This window comes from Herpailurus yagouaroundi, unplaced genomic scaffold (assembly GCF_014898765.1).
Source record: "Herpailurus yagouaroundi ecotype Mexico unplaced genomic scaffold, PumYag 217, whole genome shotgun sequence".
In the NCBI taxonomy this organism is placed as follows: Eukaryota; Metazoa; Chordata; class Mammalia; order Carnivora; family Felidae; genus Herpailurus; species Herpailurus yagouaroundi.
In genome coordinates this window covers 671,901-698,815 of record NW_024412448.1, presented here as the reverse complement: position 1 = coordinate 698,815, position 26,915 = coordinate 671,901, and the positions used below count along the sequence as shown (strand labels likewise).

Below are 26,915 nucleotides of genomic sequence, written 5' to 3'. Positions count from 1 at the left end.
TGGTATAAGAATTACTTAGCATTGAACAGAACACGACTCTGTCACGCCTCCGTTCCTTGTACATGCGTGCTGTTCCCTTCGCCAGGAATGCATCTATCTCCACCTCTCTGTCTGGTGAACTCCTACTGGTCTTCAGCTCAAACATCATCATTCACCTTTTCAGGGAAGGCTATTCTGAGATGAGAGTAGCGGTCCTTCCTCGCATCTTTTTGGCTTATTCAGCATTCCCCCAAATAATTCTAACATTACATACGGCATTTTTTGTTTACTTTTAATCCCCTCTAGACCTTGAATTGCTTGAGGGCTAGGATTTCTGTTCATCGTTGTACCTTCTATACCTAACACCTATACTCATACCTACGCTTAGCATATTTCAAGCACTTGATTAGATCAAGGAGCAAAGAATATATTCGCCTAACACTGCAGTTTGGACCGGATTCTCAAATATTTCAAAACCTGGTCCTCTATTTGGAGTGCTTCATGCTGGAGGGAGATTTCCGCACCCCATCACCACTCCCCGCCAACTGCCTCGGTTTGGTGGCAAGAAAAGGGAAGTGATTAGGCTGTGGTGAAGAGTCACCCCTTCAGGGCTGGGCTGTAATTTACCCGCCTCGGAACCGAAAGGGTTACAGCGACCCGGAGGCGGAGCCACGGCGGTGCCACCTGCTGCGGGGCGGTCTGGCGCAGGCGCCTAGGCTGCTAGATGGTGGCTACCTGCGCGACCCGGGCGGAGGAGGAGCGCTTGCGCTCTGCGCTTTTCCGCCGGGGGAAGTCTCGCGGGGGCGGGGCGGGGCGGGGCCGCGCGGAGAAGTTCTCGCGGGACCCCGACGAGGAGCGGAAGCCAGGCGGCTGTCCTGCTTCGGCGAGCGGGCGGCGGCGGCGGCGACGGCGGTGTCGACGAAGATTGAAGCGGTGACGGCGACGGGCACAGGCGCTGCCCTAGGGGAGCAGCAGCGGGGTCGGTGGCTGCTCGCACCGCTGCGGAGGGGACGGCCGGGCGCGGAGCGGAGCAGCTGCGCCACGGTGAGTGCGGCCGGCGGCGGCGGCGCTGCTCCGGTGCCTCTTTCCCCCCCGCTCCGCAGCGGTAGTTGGCCCGCGGGGACCGGGCCGGAGCCTACCGAGGGCTGCCGGGGCTCGGGTTCAGAGTGGCGAGGCCTGTGGCGGGGGACGGAGTCCCCGGGGCTCCGGGCACCGCGTTTCCCCTTTTGGAGCGCTTCCTTCCTGGGGCACCGTCCTCCCCCGGCCCTTCGCTCGGCTCACAGCCCTGGACCCTGGGGCAGGAGGCCGGGGGCTCCTAATTAAGTTCTACGCTTTCTTCGAGAGGGTTTGCGCAGAAGGGGCCCGGGAGAAGCCCGGGAGCCCTGGGTACTCATTCTGTGAGTCAGTCTGACTTGGCCCGGGAGGCGGGGGATTCGCAGCGGCTGCATATGTGGTGATTGATGCTCCTTCGACCTGCACGGCCACCACGTCACCATCTCCTGGTGTCTTTGGGCCGAATTTGGGGAGGGACCCCACCAACCCTATGAATACCATGAGTGAGAACCTTTTGCTCCTGGAGCCGGTTGAGATGCCTTTACGTCTGTCGCTTTTTTTTTTTTTTTTTTAATTTTTGAAACTATCCTGTGAAAAATTGTTGTAAAGAACAACAAGAAGCAGTTGGTTGAAATGTTCCGAGGAATGATTTCAATGCGAGAGGCTAGAAAAGCACTGGTACTTTAAATTTGGTCTTTTAAACATAAGTCGTAGGAGTTATAGCTTGTTTAGGGAGTTATTATGAAAGTCCGATTTGCAGAGGAGCCGAAGGGCACTCGGGGTCTATCTTTTGGCTCTGTTGCCTCGGAAACGAGTCTAAAAGACACACGAAAGAGTTAGCATAGTCTCTTTGGCTTTCCTGTCTCACTTTTTCGCTTTGCACTTCTCCAGTAGTTGCCTTTCCTTTCTCCATTTCACTGAGTACACTAAATGCTTACTCGTGTAATGCAAGTCATTTGCTTCCTCCCTGCCCCCGTTGTTGTTTTTTTTTTTTTTTTTTCTTTCTAATCTACTTCCCCTTCCTCCTTTTTGTCCCCCTCTTGGGCATAATTTTTCGAGGTTTCTGACCTTTGGTGCAATTCGTATTCTCCCTCATTTAGAGAGTCCGTTTTCTCTCTGGGGAAGATACCCTCTTTCCTCCTTTATGGGTTCCTTCAGTCAGCCAGAAGAGTTGCCAGAGAACCTTGCCTAGACTTTTAAGTTCTCCCCCTGGGAACGGGGAGGCTCAAAGGATTGAATTCATCCGTAAGTAATCAATACCACCAGTAGGTCACAAGTGTAGCTGGCTTGTGTTATTTGTGTTTTAGTTGTTTTCATTTTAACATTGTACCGTGTGACTGCTTTCTTTTTTCTTTCTAGGTTTCTCATGTTAGTAAGGAAGATTGGGTCAATTTGGGGCTTGTGTGACTTTTTTTTTTTTCTTTAACATTTATTTACTTTTGTGAGACAGAGAGCAGGGATGGGGCAGAGAGAGAGGGAGACACAGAATCGGAAGAAGGCTCCAGACTCTGAGCTGTCAGCACAGAAGCCCTACTTGGGGGCTCGAACTCGGGAACCACGAGATCATGACCTGAGCTGAAGTCGGAGGCTTAACCGACTGAGCCACCCAGGGGCCCACTCATCATCTGACTTCTTTTTGGCTTTTAGTGGGAAGTGGTTAATGTTGAAAAACAAACCAGTCATAGACCTATATATTACAATAGAACTAAGATAACGTGAAATATTTAAGGGAATGGAATTTATTTAGACCGCCGATGAATTAAAACCTGGCCATTGTGATAATATGAATTCTTTGCCAGGGTTCTTTTAATTACTCATCTTTGTTATTGTTGTTGAGGGGTTGTTTGTTGTTGTTGTTTTTTTTTTTTTTGACAGAGAGGAATAACTAGTGTTCCATTGCTCCTTCCCTTGCTCAAAATTTTCTGAATTCCCAAGGTAAAAAGCGAAGTTAATTCTTATAATCGGCTTTTTCTGATACTAAGAGCAAGCATTTAAATGCTTGAGGGAGTTCACTTCGTTAGCAAGTGTATTCAGATCTGAGGGATTGCTAGCTTTTAAATACCACTAGTTGATGGTACTTAGCGATTTTTCTGAGAAAAATCTGTTATGTTGCCTGTTGGGCTGCAGCAGTTCTGATTGTTACCTAGAACAGAAGAGTAATAGATTTTGGAGAAATTAAGTAATACGGAGTAGAGACTCACCGCGCTCTGCTGAGAGAAATTAATTAGTTACTTGCTTAATTGAGAAGAACTTTCCAGCACTACTGAATGGCTGTTGGGAGTCCTTGGTTTTATTTGTCAAAGTTGGCTTTTTCCTAGTTGAGCCGAGTGAACACGCATTATTTTCATTTTATGCAAAGACCTTGTAGTGCATCGTGTGGAATGCAAAGTTTAAAATCTGGTTAAGGCGCCCTTCTAGTACAACAGTGATGCTTCGAATTTAGTGTGCATGAGAATTACCGTGAGTCTTACTTTAAATCAGGCTCTGGGCCTAAGGCCCCTACCTTTTGCAGAACTCCAGAAGGCACCCCACAGTGAATCAGTCTCTGAATAGGGAGGTTTTGATGCTACTGGTCCAAGGACCAAGACTGTTGCTGCAGAATGCAGCTGTAAAATAATGAGGATGGAGTGGAATGCGGCTTTCAATTAGTCCATTTAAAATCACACCTTCTGTATATACAGAGTAAATATTTAAAAGCCAAACAGAGCAACTGATGATAGATGTGATTAGTCTTTATATGCGTAAGTATGTGAGCATTGTTAGGACTGTGATGTGGAGCAATTTAATTTTAAACTTTGTACTTAATAGGGCTGTTAATTTACCTACGAGAATGCTCTGCTAAGTTTGTACGCAGATGGAAGATGGACGATGTAAGAATATAGTGGCCTGGTATTTGAAAAGTACTGGTGATACTAGCCAGTTAACACTTCTTAGCACTTTGCGCCAGAGACTCTATGAAGGCCTTTACACATGGTATCTCTCTCTTTTTAAGATTTTTTAAAATTTCTTTTAATATATATATTTTTAATTTTTTAATCTTTATTTATTTTTGAGAGAGCGACAGAGTGTGAGTAGGGGAGTAGCACAGAGAGACGGAGACACGGAATCCAAAGCAGGCTCCTGGCCCTGAGCTGTCAGCACAGAGCCCAAAGTGGGGCTCAAACCCAGGAACTGTGAGATCATGACCTGAGCTGAAGTCGGGCCCTCAACCGACTGAGCCACCCTGGCGCCCCTTTTTTTTTAAGACTTTTAATTTTTTTTTTTTTTAAGTATTTTTTACACCCAATGTGGGGCTCAAACTCACAACCCTGAGATAAAGAGGAGCATTCTCTAAGCTCTACTGACAGAACCAGCCAGGTGCCCCATGGGCTATTTCTTTTAATCATCAAAATGGCCTTAAAAGGTAGATGCTGTTAGCCCCATTTTCCAGCTTAGGGAAACTAGGAATTAGAGACTATAAGTTATTTCTCTAGTGTTCCCCATCTAGTCAAGTGGTAAAGCGACAGTTGAATCCAGGTTTGACTCCAGAACACCAGTAAGATTTTGGTGTTTGTTTTTTCCTTCTTTCTTTTTTTTAATGTTTATTTTATTTGGTTGGGGAGGGGGAGAGCACGCCTGGACGTGCAAACGGGGGAGGGGCAGAAAGAGAGGGGGACAGAGGATCCGAAGTGGGCTCTGTGCAGACAGCAGAGAGCTCGATGCAGGGCTCGAACTCAGGAATCCAGGCGTCCCGGTGTTCGGTTTTTTCTGACTATAAAAGTAGTGATGAAAATATAACTGAGGTATATGGTGCAGAAAATGAAAATATTTTGTGACCTTGCTCCCGGAGATAACCATTGTTAACCCTTTGATTTTTTTTTTTTTCTTTAGCACATGCTGATAAATAATGTTTTGCTTTACAGAAATGGGGTAAACAAATCTTTCTTCATTTTTGTTTTTAACTTGATAATATCTTTTAGTATTTATATAGAAATATATTTCATAGACATTCTCATGGATATTGATCAGGTATATATGCATTTTGCACATGGTGTTTGTCAGTGTTTCAGCAAGATAAATGTAGGAAATGGAATTGCTTGTTCAAGGGTATTTTTAAATTGTCAGTAGATACTATAAAATTACTTTCCAAAAAGATTGAACTGATTAATTCCCTGCTCCTGTGCTCTGTGATGGTTTTATTATTACAATCCAATACCAAGCATTGTCAGGCATATAGTAGCAGCTCAAATTGTTAAGTGGATGAACATTGAATAAAGAGCCTGGGAGTCTGTTCAACCAGAGAATTGCAGAGGCTAAATATTATAAACCTTTAAAAAATTGGGCAACTAGTAGGTGAAAGAAATCTCATTGTTGTAATTTGCAGTTTCTAACTAGTGAAGTTGAACATCTTCTCTGTTTTAAGTAGAATCACATTTAAAAAAATTTTTTTTTCAATGTTTGTTTATTTTTGGGACAGAGAGAGACACAGCATGAACGGGGGAGGGGCAGAGAGAGAGGGAGACACAGAATCGGAAACAAGCTCCAGGCCCTGAGCCATCAGCCCAGAGCCTGACGCGGGGCTCGAACTCCCGGATCGCGAGATCGTGACCTGGCTGAAGTCGGACGCTTAACCGACTGCGCCACCCAGGCGCCCCTAAGTAGAATCACATTTTAACTTATTTTGTTTTGTTTTGTTTTTAATTTTTTTTAACGTTTTATTTATTTTTGAGACAGGGAGAGACAGAGCATGAACGGGGGAGGGTCAGAGAGAGAGGGAGACACAGAATCCGAAACAGGCTCCAGGCTCTGAGCTGTCAGCACAGAGCCCGACGCGGGGCTCGAACTCATGGACAGTGAGATCATGACCTGAGCCGAAGTCGGACGCTTAACCGACTGAGCCACCCAGGCGCCCCCCCCCTTTTTTTTTTAATTTTTTTTTTTTAATGTTTTATTTATTTTTGAGACGGAGAGACAGAGCATGAACGGGGGAGGGACATTTTAACTTATTTTGAATGACTTAATGTCGGGCCCTGTCCAAAGCACTTCACGTATATTATCTATATTACCTAATTTAATGGTGAATGAATCTTATGAAGTAGGTGATACTATCCCCATTTTACAAATGAGAAATGGGGCTTGTTTAAAAGGCTTACCCCCCAGCAAAAAAAAAGGGGGGGGGCTTGCCCAAAATTATAGCCGGTAAGCACCAAGGTCATTAGTTCAACCCAGATCAACCTGCTTTTAGAGACCATGGGGCCTTAACACTAAGTGATATTGCCCAGTGAATGTTGTGTATTTTTATTTTCTGTAAATTTGGGGAAGAAGAGTTAAATGGAAGGAGAACAGATCCTACAGATACCTTTAGGAGACTGCATTTTAGGGTTCAGTGCACATTGCTTGAAATGAACGATTCAAGTTGCACTTGCTTTAGAATTTGCTGTGTGTGATGGACTGAAGGAAGGGTGTATGCTGAAACAGTTTTAAGTATTCTCATTAGGGTTCAGTGTACTCTCCACCCATCTTCTCTGTTGAAATCATTGTGTCCACTTTCAGCTTTCTTCCTTTTAGTCATTAGTGTTGTGTATAAGATAGTTTTGTTATTAATGAAACACACCCCGTTGAATAGCCTGAGTGCTCTTTTCTGTGGCTAGCCTGATAAGCTGACCCCTCCAGGTCTTCTCCATGAGCTGCTAATTTTTATTTGGCACAGCCACAGAAGTATTGATTGTGCCTGGTTTTCATTTGTCTCAAACTGTATCTCACAAAGCAGTAGTTACTTGAAACATGATTTTCAAGAGTGTTAGTCTGTTTATGCTTTCTCTAGGAAACCTGTGGTAGATGAGTTAGGTAACAGGAAAACCAGTGTTGAAAACTGTCTTGGTTTTTATGCTGCTGCTGTTCGGTTGGTTACACTGCAGTTGTCTGAAATTCCGAATGAAATAGAAGTTTGCGCCCTGTTGCAACATAGCACCTTGACAATGACAGTGCTTTGAGTTTCTGTCCAATTTTTCTGATTTCTCTTTTTCAAAAATGCAGCTCCTTATTTTTGTTAGATCTGCTCAGTTATTCTTAGGTTTCCCATCACTGATAACATGGTTCCAACAGTCAGCCCTGGAGACCAATTAAAATAAATACTCAGTAGAAAACATTGACAGGCACATAGAGATTTTGAAGCCTTTGCAAAAAAATAAAAATGGGTACACATATTGGAGAGTAGTCAAAGAAGGAAAAGCAGTTGTTAATGCCGGGAAAAAGTAAAGGATTATACTAGAAAGGAAGGTTGGTTGTAATATATTTAAATCAGCAGTGAAGAATATTTTGCAGTGTGAAACTGCTTAAACCGGAATATGTGGTATTACTGGGATGGGGCAAGGGGAAACTGTCGGGGGTGAACATCTTGCAAGCAATAGGTCATGGCTGGAATAAATTTAAAAACAACAGAAGCATATTATATAGAAATACTGTAGGTGCAAAAAGAAAGCTAAAAACAGAATTGAGGGTGATTGCTTGTAGGTGTTGGGGTGGGGAACTGCCCCTTTTTTTTAATAAGCCTTTCAAAATCTGTGACTTTCAAAATTATATACATGGGTTAGTTTGATTAAAAAAAGCAACTACAGAGAGAATAAATAAAGGGGGTTTAAGGACACACAAAAATAAATACTTTGAGCCCTGGCTGGCTGAGTTAGTACATCATGTGACTCTTGATCGTGGGGTCATGAGTTCAAGCCCCATGTTGGGTGTCAAGATTACCTAAGAAAATTTTAAATAAATAAATACTGAGACTAATTGTATCTTTTTTATATATATATTTGCTAGAGCTCTCTCTTTACTTTCCTCTCTTAGAGCCAGCCCCACATGGGATATCATGGCCTGATAGAATAAACATTGGTTTGGTTGATTAGTTTACCTGCAGTAGAATGTTTGGCTTTCAGAATTTGACTAAAGGACTTTTTATTACTAGGTGATTTCTGTCCTCTTTGGTAATGCTCATTTTCTTCTAATCTTAATATTCCCAGCAGGGGCGCCTGGGTGGCGCAGTCGGTTGAGCATCCGACTTCAGCCAGGTCACAATCTCGCGGTCCGGGAGTTCGAGCCCCGCGTCAGGCTCTGGGCTGATGGCTCAGAGCCTGGAGCATGTTTCCGATTCTGTGTCTCCCTCTCTCTCTGCCCCTCCCCCGTTCATGCTCTGTCTCTCTCTGTCCCAAAAATAAATAAACGTTGAAAAAAAAAAATTTTTTTTTAAATATTCCCAGCTGATTTACTGCTTAGTCCTTTTGCAGCTATGCCTGATTAATGCCCCAATTGTTAACTTTAGAACAAAGGATGATAATCACCCATGCCCCTCAGATGAGCTCTCTGCTAGGTGGTAATTATCTGAGAACGGTGTCACTATAAATAATCTGTCCCCATTCTGCCAGTGTCCCGTGTTGTTTTCTGCTTTTATTTAGCCTGTATGAAAACAGTAACTGAAGACAGAAATGGGGCTTTATTTTCCTTTAGTTACGCAAAGGTCTAGGTTGTGGCCGTATTGGTGCCTGGAGATTTTTTTTTTTTTTTTTACAACAGTGATTGTACTGCCCACAGTTCACCATCACCTAGTACACTACCTAAGGGTTATTATGGAATCTTTACCTGCAAAAATGCAACTTGGTTCATCTTAGTATTCCTTTGGTGCTGAGAGAAGCAGCTGTTCTCAGGGTGACTGAGAGATTTGTTAGACTTCCTGGCACCATCTCCCTGCACTTTCTTTCCCCCGGATAAGACATCTGGCAGCTCAGATTCGGAAAAGGAGATTCCTTTCAAGTGTAGTTAGGATTTAAGCTTTGCTCCTTAGAGTAGTGAGAAGTGATGTAGAAGCTTCTTCTGGAATTGCTGAACTTTGGACCTCTATTTCAAGGGCTCTTTGGAGTCCAAAGTCTTGGGGGTCTTCAGGGGAGAAGGAGCCTTAGGCAAGAATAGGTCTTCAACAAAAGGCTGGAGCCTTTTCAAGCGTCAGAGCTGGATCTCCTCTATTTCTGGTTGCCTGAGCTTGCCGATCAGTCTGGAAGCGATAGAGGGAGAGCTGCCTTGCTCAGAACAGCAAATTGAATTTTAAAAAGTAGTTCCTAGGTTCACTTTGACCTGCTTTCCTAGGAGCAGACCGAGGTTAGTTTCCGAGAACAGTGAAATAAAGCAGCTGAAGACCAAAGCCACAATTGCTTGCTTTTGACTGGATACGGGACCGAACATTTTCAGAACACCAGAAAGGTCGGCAGGGGGAAAGGAAGGAGATAGGCCTGTGTAACCGGGAAAGGCTGGGTGCCGTCCGCAGGGCGAGGCCTTTCTTTGGGTGGACTGCATTTCGGGCCGGAGGAGCAGAGAGCGCAAGGGGCGAGGGAGGAGAGGCGGAGACCGAGAGGGTCTTCAGCCGGCTCCTCCTGAACACCGCGCACACCCAGCGGGAAGGAAGAGGAAGTGTGTGCGGGAATAGCTCGAGCGCCTGCCGCCATTGGCCGGCGGGCCTGTCAGTCGCCTGGGGGCCGAGCCTGCGAAGAGGAAGGAGGCGATCGGGGCTCCTGCCTGCGAGGGAGGGAGGCGGGCCGAGCCAGGGGGCGTGGGGGCTGGGGCGGCAGGCAGATTGGCAGGGCGGGGCCGCCTTCGGTGCTGGCCACTTCTCTCAACCATCCCTCTTGTGATTCAGGGCGGCATTGTGTGTCCCGGAGTGCACGAGCCGGCCCCGAGAGAGCGGCGAGGCCGAGCCCAGGGCGCTGGGTGGCTTCGGCAGGGAAGACTTCCTTCCCCCGGCTTCAGGCTGCTGAGCACTGAGCGGCGCCCAGAATGGAAGCCATCGCCAAATATGACTTCAAAGCTACTGCTGACGACGAGCTGAGCTTCAAAAGGGGGGACATCCTCAAGGTAAGTGTGATGCCACGCAGATGCTGAGATGGCCTCCCCTTGTACTCCCCTACCTTCGTTTACCTTGATAACACACAAAGAAGCCGAGCTCCTCCTTTCTCAGTGCCCGCGTTGACCATTTACCATCGGGCGCGCTCTGGATAGCTGAGATAGATGCTGAGTGGAATATTAAATATGACTTAAGACGGTTGGGGTGATGTATGGTCTTTAACTGCCTTTGTGTGAGTGCCTCCAGTATCTCTATTTGCTTGTTGTTTGCACGTAAAGTCAGAGCAGCGTGATTGTCACAAGGAAGTATCGGAGTAGCCTGATACATTTTGCAGTTTTATTAAGCATTAGGGGATTTTTTTTTTTTTTTAAAGACTTAAACTTGAAGTATTTATGTAAAAGCACTCAGTCTTATCTTACACAGTCAAGGTTTTGCATTCTGGAACATGATGCTAGTTGGTTAGAAATTAATTTCCTCTAGTTTTGAGAGGCGGTTAGAAGTATATACCAAAACTCATTAAAGAACCTCAGTGTATTTTTATTCTTTGTGAGGAAACTAGTGGAGTTCTAAATCCTGAGGTTTGTTGCGTTGTTGTACAAGTCACAGGGCGATTTTCTCAAAAGAAACTTGAGCAATTACCCTGTGTTAAACTCTAATTGCACAAAAGAAACCTGCTGACAGTTTAAAAATCAGCTTCTTTACAGTTTGCAGCTCATTCTGAGCCCAAACTATTTACACGAGGATTCACTTTCCACCTGGCACATGGTAATTATGTTGTTTACCCAATTGACGGCAGCAGCTTGCCCTTTTGGGTATGTAATTTATTTTTACAAGGGTGGGTGTTATCGAATAATGTGTCAGCTCTGCATGAGGAGAACCTGAAGTTGAGTGTTTGCATGTTCACTGCATCCCAACTTCCGACATTTTTTTCCTCTGAGCCTAGTCTGATGGTTGGGGGTTTGCCACCCATTTGTTTACTACCCCTGAATGAAAATTATGAGAATTTTACAAAGAGGCACAAAGTGGAAATGTAGAAATATCCCCTATAGAAGGACGGGTTTTTTTCTTTTTTGTTTTTCGTTTTTCTTTTGAGTCCTTCAGACCTGTGCATAGCTACTATTTTGCTCTCTTTGCCGGAGGCATAGAGTTCAACTCTGAAGTTACCTGCTCAGTAGTTTCTTGATGTTAGGTTGTATTTCATAGAAGGCAATATTGAAGAGCCCTTGAAAGAGAAGGAAAGCGTGTTCTTTTCAGAACTGTTTTTTTGTGATGCCCAGCTTTCTCAGGGTATTCTCCAAGTCAGCACTGAATTGTCAGCAGACAGAACCAGCTATAGGTTTTAGGGTAATATATGTGTTCTGTTTCTGTTTTCTTAACTAGAAGTCAGAGCAAGGGACCAGACATAACTTGAACTATTAAATTACTCTTTCATTGGTGTACAGAGGAGTAATTTGATGTGTTCATAGGTGATTACTGTTTTCAACAGATAACCAGCTTGTGGTATCATCAGAAGATTGGCTACTCGAATATTGTCCTCCTGAAACCAGTGTAACAGTGAACATTAACTATAGTGGAATTTAAACAGTTGGCTGTTCAACTACCCGTATCTGTTGCTTGTGCGAAACCCTGTGGGGCCTTCCCTGCCGCCCCCAATACAAACGTAGATTTCTCCATTAAGCTTACCCAAGAAACTTAAACCTAGAAGCCTGGTAGTTCATATTTTCCTCTACGTTTACCCTGTTACATATTTAGCACTAAAGCAACAAAACTAAGGATTTGAGGTCTATTTTTTAAGAGTTTTTAGGCAAGAGCTTTTCCCTGAGTGTTAACACTGAAGTTTATCCTAGACCTAGACCATGAGGATCTTGTAAGTTCTCCAGCTTCAGTTGGTAAGCTCACGAACAAGTGTGAAACCCTTCTCTCCCATCCTATAATTAGAGGGTACTGTTTAACATTCCCCCAGAAATTGTTCTGTTGGGAGAGAAAGTGAGTCAGAGTACTCACATTTACTTTCAGATTTTCTTTGGGAAGAGAAAAATACATATATTTGCTTCTTTCCAATTTGGTAGATAACTGGCATATGAAGTCATAATGTCATTATTACTCTTGAATGGTGACCGTTAGCTGTTTGTTAGTAATCTTGTGGCTTTACTCCAAAAAGAAAAAAAAAAGTGCTAATACAGTAGTTGCCCTTTGTCTCATGATTCTGTGGAACAGCTGAGTGAAGAGGAGGGACATTGCTTTGTCTTAAGAACTGTTATTTTAAAAAGCAGTGTTTTCTCCATTTGATTATTCAGGGAGTAACTGGTTTCATTTGAGTGGCCTTGATTTGATTTGATAGCTCTTAAGGATGTTAGTTGTGAGCCAAAGCATGTTTATAAGTGGCTGGAATAGCATTGACCAGTTTGACATGATTGAAATAGGGCTATATTTTCCCTCTTTTGCTAAGGGAGGGTGTGTGTACATATGGGCATCGAATACATTTTATTTGAAGATAATGCCCTAGAAAAGGGCTTAGCCCTTTGCCTCTGAGTTCAGAAAGATTACCTCCTCTCACTGTCTTGGAGCGCCTGGTTAACTTTGGTTAATGTGGACCCCATCCTCCAGCAGACCACTTCTTTACTTTCTTTCTACATGTTGACTCGTGCTGCTCTGAGAAAAGAGACAAAAATGAAAACATTTCACTGGAAACCTAAAATAGAACTAAATGCTTCAATATATCTCCTTTGTTACTGTCCCTTGTCTGTGTGTGTGTGTGTGTGTTTTTTTTTTTTGGAGGGGAGGAGAAGAAGGGCACTGGGGCATAGAAATGGAAGGAATTGGTCTGTTGCAATTTTCAGCCTTGCGTGGCTGAAATGAACCTAAATTTCCCTGCCGTTGTAGTGCAGGCTTCAGATAGTCCCAGGGGTTCTCCACCAGACAAGGCCCCTGAATCCTCTCCCCTATAGAGCATAACACATCTGAGCTTACCTCCGAGGTAGATCTGTCATTTAGGGGCTTATGTGCCTGTGCTTCAGGCAGTGCTGCGTACGAATTAAGAGACCATTTTGAGCTCTCAAACCTGTGCTCATTCCTTTCTAGAGTTGGTGGCTTTTCTTTGCTGTCAAGGCAGACCTTTGATTCTAGAAGAGAACCAGCAGTGGCTCGTCTAGGTGTCTTCTGCTCATTTGGCACTAACTACCTTTATCAGTTTCCAAGACTGCTTTAGAAATTGGTCTTGAGGGGTGCCTGGCTGGCTTGGTGCACGTGACTCTTGATCTCTGGGATGTGAGTTCAAGCCCAGCGCTGGGTGTAGAGATTACTTAAAAATAAAAATCTTGGGGCGCCTGGGTGGCGCAGTCGGTTAAGCGTCCGACTTCAGCCAGGTCACGATCTCGCGGTCCGTGAGTTCGAGCCCCGCGTCAGGCTCTGGGCTGATGGCTCAGAGCCTGGAGCCCACTTCCGATTCTGTGTCTCCCTCTCTCTCTGCCCCTCCCCCGTTCATGCTCTGTCTCTCTCTGTCCCAAAAGTAAAATAAAAACGTTGAAAAAAAAAATCTTAAAGAAAGAAAGAAATAGGTCTTGGCTTCACACTCGGCTCTTTGAAGCATTCTATCTTGGTGCAGATGACCGTTTTAATGTCACATTTACTGAGCATCTTCTTTAGCCACACCCTGGGATAAGTTGCTTTGAAAGTTGGGGAAGAAATACAGGTTATACTTTCTCCCTTCAGGACCTCTAAAATCAAATATGAGAAGTGAAATTAATATGTGAAACAGGATATGGCAGTATACAAAATTAGAGGATTTTTAGAACAGGTGAGGACCTTTTAAAAGGTCTTAATTTAGATTTTATTTTTTAGATGAGGAAGTGGCCCACAGAGGTTAAATGATCCAAGATCACAACTCTTAGTAAGTACTAGTAAGGAACTGGGTTTTTTTGTTTTTTAATTTTGTTAAATGTTTCTTTAGTTTTGAGAGAGACAGAGCATGGGGTGGGGGGGGGGGGGGCAGACACAGAATCTGAAGCAGGCTCCAAGCTCTGAGCTGTCAGCACAGAGCCCGATGTGGGGCTCGAACTCACACTCTGTGAGATCATGACCTGAGCTGAAATCAAGAGTCAGACTCCACCGACTGAACCATCCAGGAGTCCCAGTAAGGAACTGGTATTTATTTAATGGAATACCGAGTTGTGTCACACACTGTGTCTGCCAGAGTAATAATGTAGGAAGGGCAGAGATTGGTAAGAGCTGAAGTCTGAGAATGATGGTTGGAGGGTGTGTGACTTAAACCCGACCTCGTGAGATGGTGAGGGGGAGTGGGTGCTTGTGTTTGAGATAGGAATGCTAGAATGGGGTTGAAGACTGTGCCATAGTAGAAAAGAAGGTAGAATTGGAGCAAGATAAGAAAAAAGAGTAAGAATTTGGTCTGTCTTTAAGCCTTTAAAGGCTTTTAGCTGATGAGGGAAGTGTTCTGTGATAGGAGGGAAGCCTGGAGCCCCAGCCTGGAAGGTTGCAGTTAGCCGCCTGGGAGGCAAGTGCCTGCATAGGTGTCAGAGGCTAGGAACAAAGGTCGGGGGTGGATGGCGTTGAGAGATGCTGGGGGAAAAATAATGGAATTTCTGCTGGGGATATTTGGAATAAATCCGTGTAGCTGAGAGAAGAATGCCCACTGAGCCTGTTCCTGAGAAGTCAGGAATCTGAACTGGGGTTGAATTGGTAATAGTTTTCACAGCCGCTAGAACTCCTGAATTTGGGTACAGGAGTCTCATTTCAGGTATTTGAATGATTAAACACAGTTTGGGATTTAAAGTACTTAATAAGGAACTGTTTCAAATTCCTAGTATCAATCTGCTTGGTGGAAGCATTTCTCTGCCTGTTGATAAGAATTCTTACTGATCTTGTTGACTAAAACCAGAATTTTGCATTTAATTTTTACGTATGAGGATGATTTGAATTCTCTTAGAACAAATGATTTGTTTGTTTGCCTTTGACTGTACGCACTTTTCCCCCGTCATCTGAATGGACTGTTTCCACGTAGGTGCTAAGAATGAAATTTCGGTTCCCATACAGGGCTCCTTCTGGGGGCCTGGCTGAAGACCAGTCATCCCTGTTTAGAGGAAGAAATGAGTAAGGAAATACAGTGTTCCTTCGGGGGTCTTTCGGTTTGAATAGCTCCCATTTATGGAGCATTTACTATGCCCCAAAGTCGTACTTTATTTCTAGTTTGGGTACTAAAAGGTTGGCCCTCATTAGCCTCATCTTACACCTGCAGAAACAGGCTCACAAGTGAAGTAACTTGCTCAGGTTCACACAGTGCAGTAAGTTACAAAGCTGGGGCTTGGTCTCAGGTCTGGCTGCGATGCTCCCCCCGACAGCACGTTACTGCTCCTTTTAACTGTCAGGTGTGAGTAGCCCAGAAATGTGAGGCATCAGCAGACCTGCTTTGCTCACCTGCCAGGCCTGGACAGCCGGCTTGTGGAACTCTTCTACTGAGTGACTTATTGGACATCCTGTCTAAAGTAAATTGACTTCAATAGTGAAAGAAGTGGAGAAAATGAGGTCATTTTGCCTGTCACATTAGCAAAGATGATAAAAATTGACCCCACCTTGTGTTGGCCAGCATGTGGAGAAACGGGCTCTGTCACCTTCTGCCAGCGGAGGTTTGTACCAATAATGCAGTTTTTCTTAAAAAAATTTTTATAATGTTTATTTCTTTTGAAAAAGACAGAGCCAGAGCACAAGCACGGGAGGGGCAGAGAGAGAGAGAGGGAGACACAGAATGGGAAGCAGGCTCCAGGCTCTGAGCTGACAGCAGCGAGCCCGATGTAGGGCTTGAACTCATGAGGCATGAGATCATGACCCTGAGCTGAAGTTGGACTCTCAACCGACTGAGCCACCCGGGTACCCCAACAATACAATTTTTCTGAATGGTGTCTTGGTGACACGTATCAGAACATGAAACGACCCAGCAATTCTACTTTTAAAAATTTATTCTAAGGGGGCGCCTGGGTGGCGCAGTCGGTTAAGCGTCCGACTTCAGCCAGGTCACGATCTCGCGGTCTGGGAGTTCGAGCCCCGCGTCAGGCTCTGGGCTGATGGCTCAGAGCCTGGAGCCTGTTTCCGATTCTGTGTCTCCCTCTCTCTCTGCCCCTCCCCCGTTCATGCTCTGTCTCTCTCTATCCCAAAAATAAATAAACGTTGAAAAAAAAAATTTAAAAATTTATTCTAAGAAAATTCTCAAACAAGTTTGTGTAAATGTAGACATAGGATATTTACTTCAATTAATATATGTACCACCTGGAAAATAAGTTTTTGCAGTTAAATTATGAAACATGATGCATTTCAGACATGTTAAAATGTGTAAAAAGAGGCATCTTTAAATTGATGGAATTAACCATATTACAAAAAACAAACAAACAAAAAAAACACCAAAACCCCAAACCTAAGTAGCCCATTAGTAGGACGCTACGTAAGCAGGTTATCGTGCCGTGAGATGGAATGCTATGAAGGTGTTAATGTTGGTGTAAATCTATGTCAACACAGAATGTCTACACTTGGCACAGAGAAGTGTTTAAGTGGATCTTTTTTTTAAAAAGTAGTAACGTAACTAGTACATTGAGTGCTCAGGATGTCCTTGCAGGAAGCTAAGTATTTTACTTCCATTCCCTTTTAGCCCTCCAAAGAATCTTAACAAAGATGCTGTTATTCCCATTTTACTGATGAGGGATGTGAGGGTTAGGTTCAGTAAGTGGCCCGAGTTCACCAGTTAGCATTCAGATTCAGACCGGTTTGGATCCAGATTCTGTGTTCTTAACTGCCACCCTGTAGGGCCTTTTCATTCCCAAATGAGGTCAAACTGGAGAGGGAGCTCCCATTAGGGGTATTTCTGTTTGCTTGCTAAATATGTGGACTTTCTGAATGGTCCTCTAAAAGGTAACAGTGGTAACCTCCAAGGGGCTTGATTTCAGGTGATTTTTTTTCCTTCTTCTTTTGTACTCTTTTGTCTTACTTTAACCAATTTATAGTTTTATGAAAACAATAAAGTTATGGGGCATCTGGGTGGCTCTGTCTCTTAAGCATCCAACTTCAGCTCAGGTCATGATCTCAAGGTTCAAGTGTTCTGGCCCCATGTTGGGCTCTGTGCTGACAGCTCAGAGCCTGGAGCCTGCTTCGGATTCTGGGCCTCTGTCTCTCTCTGCCCCTCCCCTGCTCACACTCTGTCTCTTTTTGTCTCTCAAAAATGGATAAATATTTTTAAAAAATTAAAAAAGTTATATTGAAATAGTAGTTACCATTTTATATCCATTTTATTTGACGGATATTCCGGGAAGTTAAAGTGCTCTGGTCAGCATGTTTGTTTTGTTTTAATGTTTGTTTATTTTTGAGAGAGACAGAATGCGAGCAGGAGAGGGGTAGAGAGAGGGAGACACAGAAACCGAAGCAGGCTCCAGGCTCTGAGCTGTAGGCACAGAGCCTGACACGGGGCTCAAACCCACGAACCGTGAGATCATGACCTGAGCCGAGGTCGGACATTTAACTGACTGAGCCACCCAGGTGCCCCCAAGATTTATTTGTTTTTTAATGTTTATTTATTTATTTTTTTTTTTTTTGAGAGAGCTAGCTCGCATTTGTGTGAGCAGGGAAGGGGCAGAGAGAGAGAGGGAGAGAGCGGGAATCCCAAGGAGGCTTTGCATTGTCAGTGCAGAGCCAGACTTGGGGCTCGTTCTCACCAATTATGAGATCGTGACCTGAGGTCTAGATTTGGACTCTTAACCACCTGAGCCACCAGGTGCCCCAGTTGGGTTTTTTTAATAGCTGAGACTTAACCTGCTTTTAAATCTTTAGGCTGAAATTCACTGTGTGTCAGTGTCCTAAAACTTAGAGACATTTTAAAAAGTGATTCAAAATGACTTCAAGGAAAATCTTGGTCCTTTTGGCAAGTTTGGTGAAACTGGCCCCTCAGTTTCACCTCCTTGTGGATGTGGAATGAGAGACATCTGTAGTATTGTGATAAAGAACACGTACTCCAACACTCCAGGCTAGACCTAGCTGCTTTGAATCCCAGCTCAGCCATTGGGAGAGCTGGCATTTTGATCCTGGGCGATTTACTTTGTGCTTTGGTTCAACCATGTGTAAAATGGAACGAAGAACACCTACCTTCCTAGAGTCACAATGAAGATTTAAAAAGCTAATATGTTAGTGTACTTAATGCTGTGATTGGACTAAAGTAGACGACAAGGCTAGCTGCCATTAGTTTGTGTTTTGATTAGTTTTTAAAAAGGTTTGTTTGTTTATTTAAGTAATCTTTACGCCAAAGGAGGGGCTTGAACTCAATGACCCCAAGATCAAGAGTTGCACCCTCCACCGACTGAGCCAGCCAGGTGCCCCTGCCATTAATTTTATTCATGTTATTCAGGTACACAGCTTTGATAAGATGTCAGTCCAACCGATGGCTCAGGTTAAGTCACATGACTCTACCCATAAAACCAGCCAGGTTCTTGTCTTGACATTACCTCAAAGTCAGAACTGTTTAAACCTTGTTGTAGAGCTCAGCTAAAAGTATGGCATTGGTGGAGGGTTGTGTGGAAGACAAGTGGTTTCTCCATCCTTAAAGTCTTTGGTTTCTCTCAGGATTGAACCCAAAAGCGAGGAAATGGGCACCTGCCCAGCATTCTGCTGGGGGCCTTCCTTTTGTAGACTTCTTGGCTGAATGGAGCTTTAGCGTTGTGCTATTGGCCAACATTGAGATAGGTGAGAAACAGCCTTGGGAAAGTTCGTTATTTTATTTACTGTAGGGGTATTAAGGAGTCTTTCACTGTTTGTAAGTGTCCTCGGCGAGAAAAGATTCTCTTCTGGTCTCAGTGCCAGAAATAGGCGGATTTTCCCCCCAAACAACTTTCTAAAATCTTAGAGATGCTTAAATACGGCTTTAACATGTTTCCTTCTTTACCTTATAGGAAAGCTTAGAGCCTACTTGTGTCCCATTTCTAGCATCAGTTCTTATGTTTTCTGTCCAGATATTTTTACCCCAACAGGTGCTGAGGGTTGTGGGTAAAATATTGGAAGTATTTTCTCACTTTAACAATAGCTTGCTTGCTTTTTGCTTTTTGTTTCTAATACCTCTTTAATGTCTATTTTTGTTGTTAATTTTTAACTAATTTATTCTTTAACAGCGGACTTTTAAAACCTAGGTTTAGCAAAATGACAAAAGCCTTCTGTAGAACTTTGCTTTTGAAAAATACAAAAAGCATCAAATTAGTTATAAAGTGAGGGGAAATTTTGAACCTTGAAACTGTAGGCTTTGCAGAGAAATAGAGGGGAGCATGTGTTATCAGTGAGAAAATAGGTTATTGCCTGTCGTCTTTGTGTTATTCTCGCATAGACCTTTATTTTCATAGAGAAGTATGGTTTATTTTTTATTTTTATTTTTGAGAAGTATGGTTTAAAATGGATTGCTAGGGGAAAATATATTTATAGCATTTTATTAGCAATATTTCCACTTTAGTTTAACATTTAAAATTACGTTAATACACATTCATAGAAAAAAACAGGAAGCTCAAAATCCTGCATGTTCCCCTCCCCCTGTAATTTTATGATTTCAGATCTCTTCTAGGTTTTATTATTATATATACATTTTCGTAATGCTGTAACTGTAGTAGACTTAAAATACAACATATGTTACCATTTTCCCATATTGGTTTTACTGATTTTTTTAAAAATATTTATTGATTCTGAGAGTGAACATGAGCAGGGGAGGGGCAGAGAGGGAGACGGAGAATCTTAAGCAGGCTCTGAGCTGCCAGCAACTCAGGCCTTGATTTCTGGAACCATGAGATCCTGACCTGAGCTGAAATCAAGAGTCAGATGCTTAACCGACTGAGCCACCCAGGCATCCAGTTTTACTGATTATTTGTAATGGTTTGATATTAAGTACTTTTAAAGTTAACGATCATAATAGACTTAACTATGTCCCTATTGCTGATATTTACCTTGTTTCTGATGATAATTTTGTTCATAATTTCAAAGGAGGTTCTTGGTGTATATGATCTACTTCCCAAAAGGGCTGAACAGATTACCTGCTTGACTTTGGTTAAATGACAGTGGCTCATACTGCATAGCCAGAATACATAATAGCACAGCTAATGTCTGCTTCATGCTTCAGTCTCCTTTAACACAGAACATTATTTCTGAGGCACATTTTATTTTGTGCTATTCCTTCTGCTGATAATTTGCTTTTATTTATTTATTTTTAAGTTTATTTGTTTTGAGAGAGAGAGAGCGCCGTGTGTGTAGGGGGGGATGGGCAGATAGAGAGAGGGAGAGAAGGAGAGAATCCCAAGCAAGCTCTGCTCTGTCAGTCCTGGAGCCCAGGGCGGGACTTGAACTCCTAAACCGTGAGATCATGACCTGAGCCAGAATCAAGAGTCGGACACTTAACTGACTGAGCTACCCAGGTGCCCCTAATCTGCTTTTATAGCTGTGTCAGGTTAATAAGTAATTTTGATAGCTGAGAAGTTTGGTATGTATTCATAGATGTAGTTTTATTTTATTTTATTTTACTTTTAAGTTTATTTATTTATTTAAGTAATGGCTACACCCAACATGGGACTCAAACTCAGAACGCTGAGATCAAGAATTGTGGGCTCTTTTGACTGAGCCAGCCAGGCGTCTCTTGTAGGTGTAGTTTTAATTCCGTTTTACTTTGCCTAAATGAAACCCTTCTAGAGGAAATCATCCATGGTAACTTATGTTTAGAAAAACAAACCAGGTTTTGTTAGTTGATGCTGTAAATGTTGAGCTCTTTAGAGCCAGGACCTTCTGCTGAGAGCTTTTAACAAAAAGGTAGAATGACTTGCTGAAGCATCCTCACCTTACATGTACTGCAGTATGAAGGAAAAAAAACTGTTGGTAACGGTTTTCTCTGGATATTTGAGATTATGGTGAATTTTCATTTTCTGTAGCATGTATTTCTATAATTGATGTTTTTGTAAACATTTGTTTCATAACCAGAAAAGCAGTAAAAAACACCACCACAATAATTTTTCAAATGTCAGTTTGCAAATCAACAAACATTGGGAGGCCTGTTTTGCTTTCTTAACAAGAGGGAAAAAACACTGTACAGCCTCGTGGAGCAAATTTGTTTTATGTTTTATGTTCTATGTTTTTTGTTTTACTCCTCTTGGTTTGGAAACCCAAACATCCTCCACATCATCTAGGACTATTGCACAGGCTTTGTGTAGAATGTGTGGCCGTGAACTAGAAGCATGCTCAGCCCTTTTCCTTGTGAATAGTTTGGCCCTGAAACTGGTCTTGCCACCCAGATCTAGTTATTTCCCACTCATCTTTTCCAGACAAGTGATATGAAAGGAATGTTATGTGCTTTCCTACATATTTAATGTTCACTTAAATCAGTTTTCAAACTGGATTAAAATTACTAATGCAGCCAAATTGCACTTCTCAGAGGTTTAATTACTCATTTCTCCTTTTGTCCATATTTAGGTCTAGTCAAACTGACATTTTGTTATTTATCAACTTTAATAGAATGTGTAGCTTAGAAAAGTAAAATTAAGACAAAAAGGTTTGAAGTTATTAATGGTTTCTAGTTAATCTATTACGCAGTAAAAATCAGGTGTCTTCATTTTATTCTTTTTTAAAATATTTTTTACTGTTTTATTTATTCAGAGAGAGAGAGAGAGAGAGAGAGACAGCATGAGCGAGGGAGGGGCAGAGTGAGAAGGGGACACAGATTCCGAAGGAGACTCCAGGCTCTGAGCCGTCAGCACAGAGCCCGATGTGGGGCTCGAACCCACGAGCCATGAGATTGTGACCTGAGCCGAAGTCGGACACTCAACCAACTGAGCCACCCAGATGCCCCTCATTTTATTCTTTTTAAACACTTATTAGAATTATTTAATAGAAAAGTGTAAAAGAGAGTTGGGCCATACTCCTGTCACCCAGATAACTGTTTTTGTTTTGAAATTAAATAAATAAATGTTGCATTTATTGTTAGAAAATGTAAAAAAGGAAACTCATTGGTCAGGTTTTCTGTCACCTTTCAGGAAAAAAAAATTAATGAATATAGCCACAGTTACTTTTTTAATGCTTTCCAGATACAGTGAGAAACACTTTGAAACCATACTCAAAATTTTAATAATGAAAATAAGCAGGTACTTCACCTTATGGAAGCAAGGACAGGGTTTCTGTTGAAGTGTACCTCTTTTGAAAATAGCAGTAGCTCAAAGGATTTCTATGCCAGGCTGTTAGAGAAGATCATAATGATTACTACTTTCTCCAAGTGACATGATACAGCTGAATCACAATAGATCTTGAACCTGAAATTGGTGTCAGTTTTCTAAAACTGTGTTAATATTGTCCATATGAGATATCCAGGTGAATTTGTGACTAATGGCCACTTAGTGCTAGAAGTGGAAACTAGTATCCCTACAGGTCTTTTCTTGAGGTTAATTGCATTATTGGTTTCCCCAATTTAGGTTACTGGTGTGGCAGAAAGAACAAATACCTGTCCAGTTAGATAGTAAAGGCCTAGCAAAAAGGCATGCTTCTCATCTCCATATTCTCAAATAACCTGATGAGAAATTATTCTTGTATTACCTGCTTTGAGGTTTAGGTTTTGAGTTTTATACATAAAATAATAGCAACCTCCATTTGGAGTGAACTATGGTATTTACAGCTATAAATTTCCCTCTAAATTTTGCCTTAGCTGCATCCCATAAATTTGGTATGCAGTTATTTTTTTTTCATTCATCTCAAAGTATTTTCTAATTTTCCTTGTTTTTTTCTTTGACCCACTGGTTATTTAGAAGTGTGTTGTTTAATTTCCACATATTTGTGAATTTCCCAGAATTCCATCTGGTGTTGAATTCTGTTATAATTTCATTGTGCATGTAGAACATACTTTGAATTATTTCAGTCTTTTTAAGTTTATTGGTGCTTGTTTTGTTGTCTCACAAATGATGCTGAAAAATGTTCTGCACATTCGAGATGAGTGTTTATTCTCTTGTTGTTGGGTAGAGTTCCATAGATGTCTGGTAGGCGGGGCCTGGCTGGCTCAGATGGTACAACATGTGACTCTAGATCTCAGAGTCATGAGTTCAAGCCCCATGACAGACAGAGATTAGGAAAGAAAAAAGGAAAGGAAAGAAAGAGATGTCTATTAGGTCTAGTTGGTGAATTATTTTTTCCTTGAGTGTGTCATGATAATTGTGGAATTTTGGTGAATTCTTACAACTGCTTATCCAGTATCTTGGTAAATCATGACAAATTACTGAGTATGTCCTACGTGAAGGGTACTATGCTTAGTGCAAAGGGTTCAAAATATACATAAATATTTAGTAATACGCTGTTTTAAGAGCTGTGCCAGAGGTGTGCACTGGATATTCTGAATGAAACAGACTTAGTGAGACATGAGTATTGAAAATTTTTTCGACATAATTTAGAAATGCTCAGGACCAATTTGTCCATCCAGCTATGCTTGATTTACTGAGAACTTCTGTTTCTAACATTAGTAGAGCTTGCTCTCAGCCCTGAAGACATGTTGGGAGTTGTCCTAGAATACTTAAACCTGGATAGTTAATGGCCTTTCCTTGTATTTGGCAGTTATAAAAGTAGATGTGAGCCATATTGGTAACAGCGTGGCACGTGCAGGATCTTCAGAGTAATTATGACCCTTCTTTATTTAGATAAGACCTTATCTAGGTAAGTGTCTTTAAACTCAAATTTTGTGTCTCTGACACCACAACTCCCTTGAAGGAACTATTTATTTTTAAGTTTACTTAGTGTGAGGAGGGGAAGGGCAGAGAGAGAGGGAGACACAGAATCCCAAGCAGGCTCCAGGCTCTGAGCTGTCGGCACAGAGCCCAACGCGGGGCTTGAACTTACGAACCGTGAGATCATGACCTGAGCTGAAGTCAGATGCTTAACCAACTGAACCACCTGGGCGCCCCAGAAAAAATATTTTTAATGTTTATTTATTTTAGAGAGAAAGACTGTGAGCAGGAGAGGGGCAGAGAGAGAGGGAGACACAGAATCCAAAGCAGGCTCCAGGCTCTGAGCTGTCAGTACAGAGCCCGATCTCATGAACTGTGAGATCATGACCTGAGCTGAAGTCAGATGCTTAACTGACTGAGCCACCCAGGCAACCTCAAAAACTTATTTATTTTTAAATATTTATTTTGAGAGAGTGTTAGCAGGGGAGGGACAGAAAGAAGGAGAGAGAGAATGCCAAGCAGGCTTCTTGCTGTCAACTCAGAGCCCAATCTGGTGCTCAAACTCATGAACCATGAGATGTTGACCCGGGCCAAAGTCGGACACAACCAACTGAGCCACCCATACACCCCTATTTTATTTTTTAAGTTGTTTTTATTTAAGTAATCTCTACACCCACCATGGGGCTCAAACTCATAACCCCAGGATCAAGAGTCGCACATGTTCTTTCGACTGAGCCAGCCAGGAGCCCCTGTGTACATAGATTCTAAAAAGTACATATACATACACACACTGAAAGTTTAACATTCTCTTGAGTCCATTAAGTAGTCTCTTAAGTCCCTACTTAATGACAGTTTTCTAAAACTTATAAATTTGTTTCTGTGGAAGGTGTTATTTCTCATGTAATACATGCTAATGACATTTTAAGGCTGGAACACAAAGTGTTGGGTCTCCATATGCCTGCTCTTTAGTGCTGCACTGTTCAGTACTGTGGCCACTAGCTATATATGACTATTAAAATTTATTAATTTAAGTTAGGGGCACCTGGGTGGCTCAGTCGATTAAGCATCTGACTCTTGGTTTTGGTTCAGGTCATGGGCTCATGGTTTGTGTGTTGAAGCCCCACGTCAGGCTCCGTGGGTTTTGGGCTCAAAAGAAGTAAACTTAAAAACAAACAAAAAAAAATTGTGTCAAATAAAAAAAATTCCATCTTCACTTGCATTGGCTGTATTTCAACATCTCAACAGCTACATATGGCTAGTGACTACTGTATTAGTGCAGACATAAGATATTTACATTGTTGCAGGAAGTGTTTTTGGACCAGCTCTGCTATACATTGTCCCTACCTAGATAGCATTGTTAGTGTTCAAAGTATTTTGGGTTTTACCTTGGAACGCCAGGAATCCTATCTTCTCTCCTTGTAAAAGCGTCCAAGGTTACTCTGGTCCTTGGAGGTGAGGCCCTGGGGCAGACTTGGTGTGGGAGAGGGAAGGCAGAATACTGTTGTAGGCTGGGGGTAGAATTGGGGTGGGCTCTCTCTTAGGAGTTTTTCCCTGTCTGTACTCCTCCCTTTCCTTGTGAACTTTTGGTTTCTCAAGCCCCCTTCTTCATGGTCCTGTGCCCTCTCTACTTCCAGCCTGTGCAGAGGCAGATACTTGGAACTTGTTGCCACCTGGTATTGTCTTTTCTTTTGAAAATTGAGGGACCAGAAGAGTGCTCATAGACTAGCTCTGCTGGTATGACATATGAGGTTGTCCAGTCTAGTTCTCTCCCTTCTAATTTGGGTTCCTTGTGTCACTGGATGTGTAATGTGGTCTTGAGCTAAATGTGCAGACAGCAGCATCTGAGGTACATCTAGAGAGCAGAGGCAGCATTTCTTTGAATTCAAAAACCATAATTATTGTGTTTTTTTTTCCCAGAACTGTGTTACGTAAATAATCTTAGAGAAAGTCTTAGTCTTCTTATAGAGTCATTTTGATTCTTTGTGTCAACTTGTTCTAAAATTTTGCACAATATCCTCATCCAAAAAGCTCTACAGTGTTCTGTTGATGAATACTTTTGCCATTAATGTCAAATAATGGGTCAGTTCATCTTTATGCTATCTTTAAGCAAAATTTGGTCAAGTTTCAGTTGGTTGCATAGTTTCCCTGAACACCGAGCTATTTTACATCTTCTGGTCTTTGGTCATGTCGTTCTTTTCGTCCAGTGTAATCTTGGCTGTCTCCCATCCTTCCCTCATTACCTAGAGCAAACAGGTCCCTCTCCACTGCCCCTTGGCTCCATTGTATACATCTGGCCACAGCGTATTTCTATTCCCTATATCTCAGTAGGGCTCTGTGTCTCTGTCTTGACAGTGCCTAGCAATATGGTAGTTCATTGGGTTGGAATGGAAGCATTGAAATCCACACCACTTTCATCCTGCTCGGTACAAATTAAGTCCATAGTTGATACTGTCTTTGTTCTCACCAGCATTGCACTGTCAGAGGTCAGGCTTGGTTCTTATGTTGCCTCGGCTGTTTTTGCATTAATTTAGGTGATACAGACCAGAAATAAGAATTCTTGAATTTCTGTTGTATTTTCTATTCCCTTATTTTTTGCGATTGCCTTAGGTTTCTTAGCTACTTTTTTGTGGAGTCTTTGTAAAGTTTAATTACATTTTTCTGTGCATATAATCTAAAGAATACTCAATCAGTTTTATTTTTAAGTTATTGTCCAAAAAACATTTCCAGTTTCCTCCAGTTTTTTGTTTTGGGGCATTTATTCCATCCATAGTCATTGTGGTATTTATTTCAGCAGATAGTCCCTAGGTATATAAGAAATATTGCTATAGGAGATTCTGAATATTTAGGCTTTCTCTCTTGAGTTTGTCCTTTGCTTTATTATTATTATTATTATCTTTAAAAAACGTGTAATTTTGAGAGAGAGTGAACATGAGCGGGGGACAAGCAGAGAGAGAGAGAGGACGACAGAGGATCCGAAGCAGGCTCCATGCTGACAAGGAGCAAACCCAATGTGGGACTCGAACTCATGAACCACGAGACCATGACCCAAGCTGAAGTTGGACTCTCAATGGACTAAGCCACCCAAGCGCCCCTGTTCTTTATTATTTAAGTGTAAGAAGAAGAAAGAGGAAGAAGAAGAAAGAGGAGGGGTGCTTGGGTGATTCAGCTGGTTAAGCATTAGACTCTTTATATTGGCTCAGGTTGTGATCTCACAGTTCCTTAGATCGAGCCCCACTTTGGGCTCTGCACTACAGCACAGAGCCTGCTTGGGATTCATTCATGTTCATTCATATTCTCTCTCTCTCTCTCTCTCT

General features: G+C 42.5%; 1 protein-coding gene across 1 annotated transcript in view; it reads left to right on the top strand.

Moving 5' to 3' along the window:
- The first annotated feature begins 817 nt into the window (after positions 1-817).
- GRB2 (growth factor receptor bound protein 2) overlaps positions 818-26,915 on the top strand; it is a 74,104-nt gene continuing 48,006 nt past the window's right edge. The window contains exons 1-2 of the mRNA XM_040456394.1: positions 818-1,023; positions 9,692-9,906. Coding sequence (XP_040312328.1) covers positions 9,829-9,906 — 78 coding nt within the window. The 5' untranslated portion in view covers positions 818-1,023; positions 9,692-9,828. The remainder of the gene's footprint in view (positions 1,024-9,691; positions 9,907-26,915) is intronic.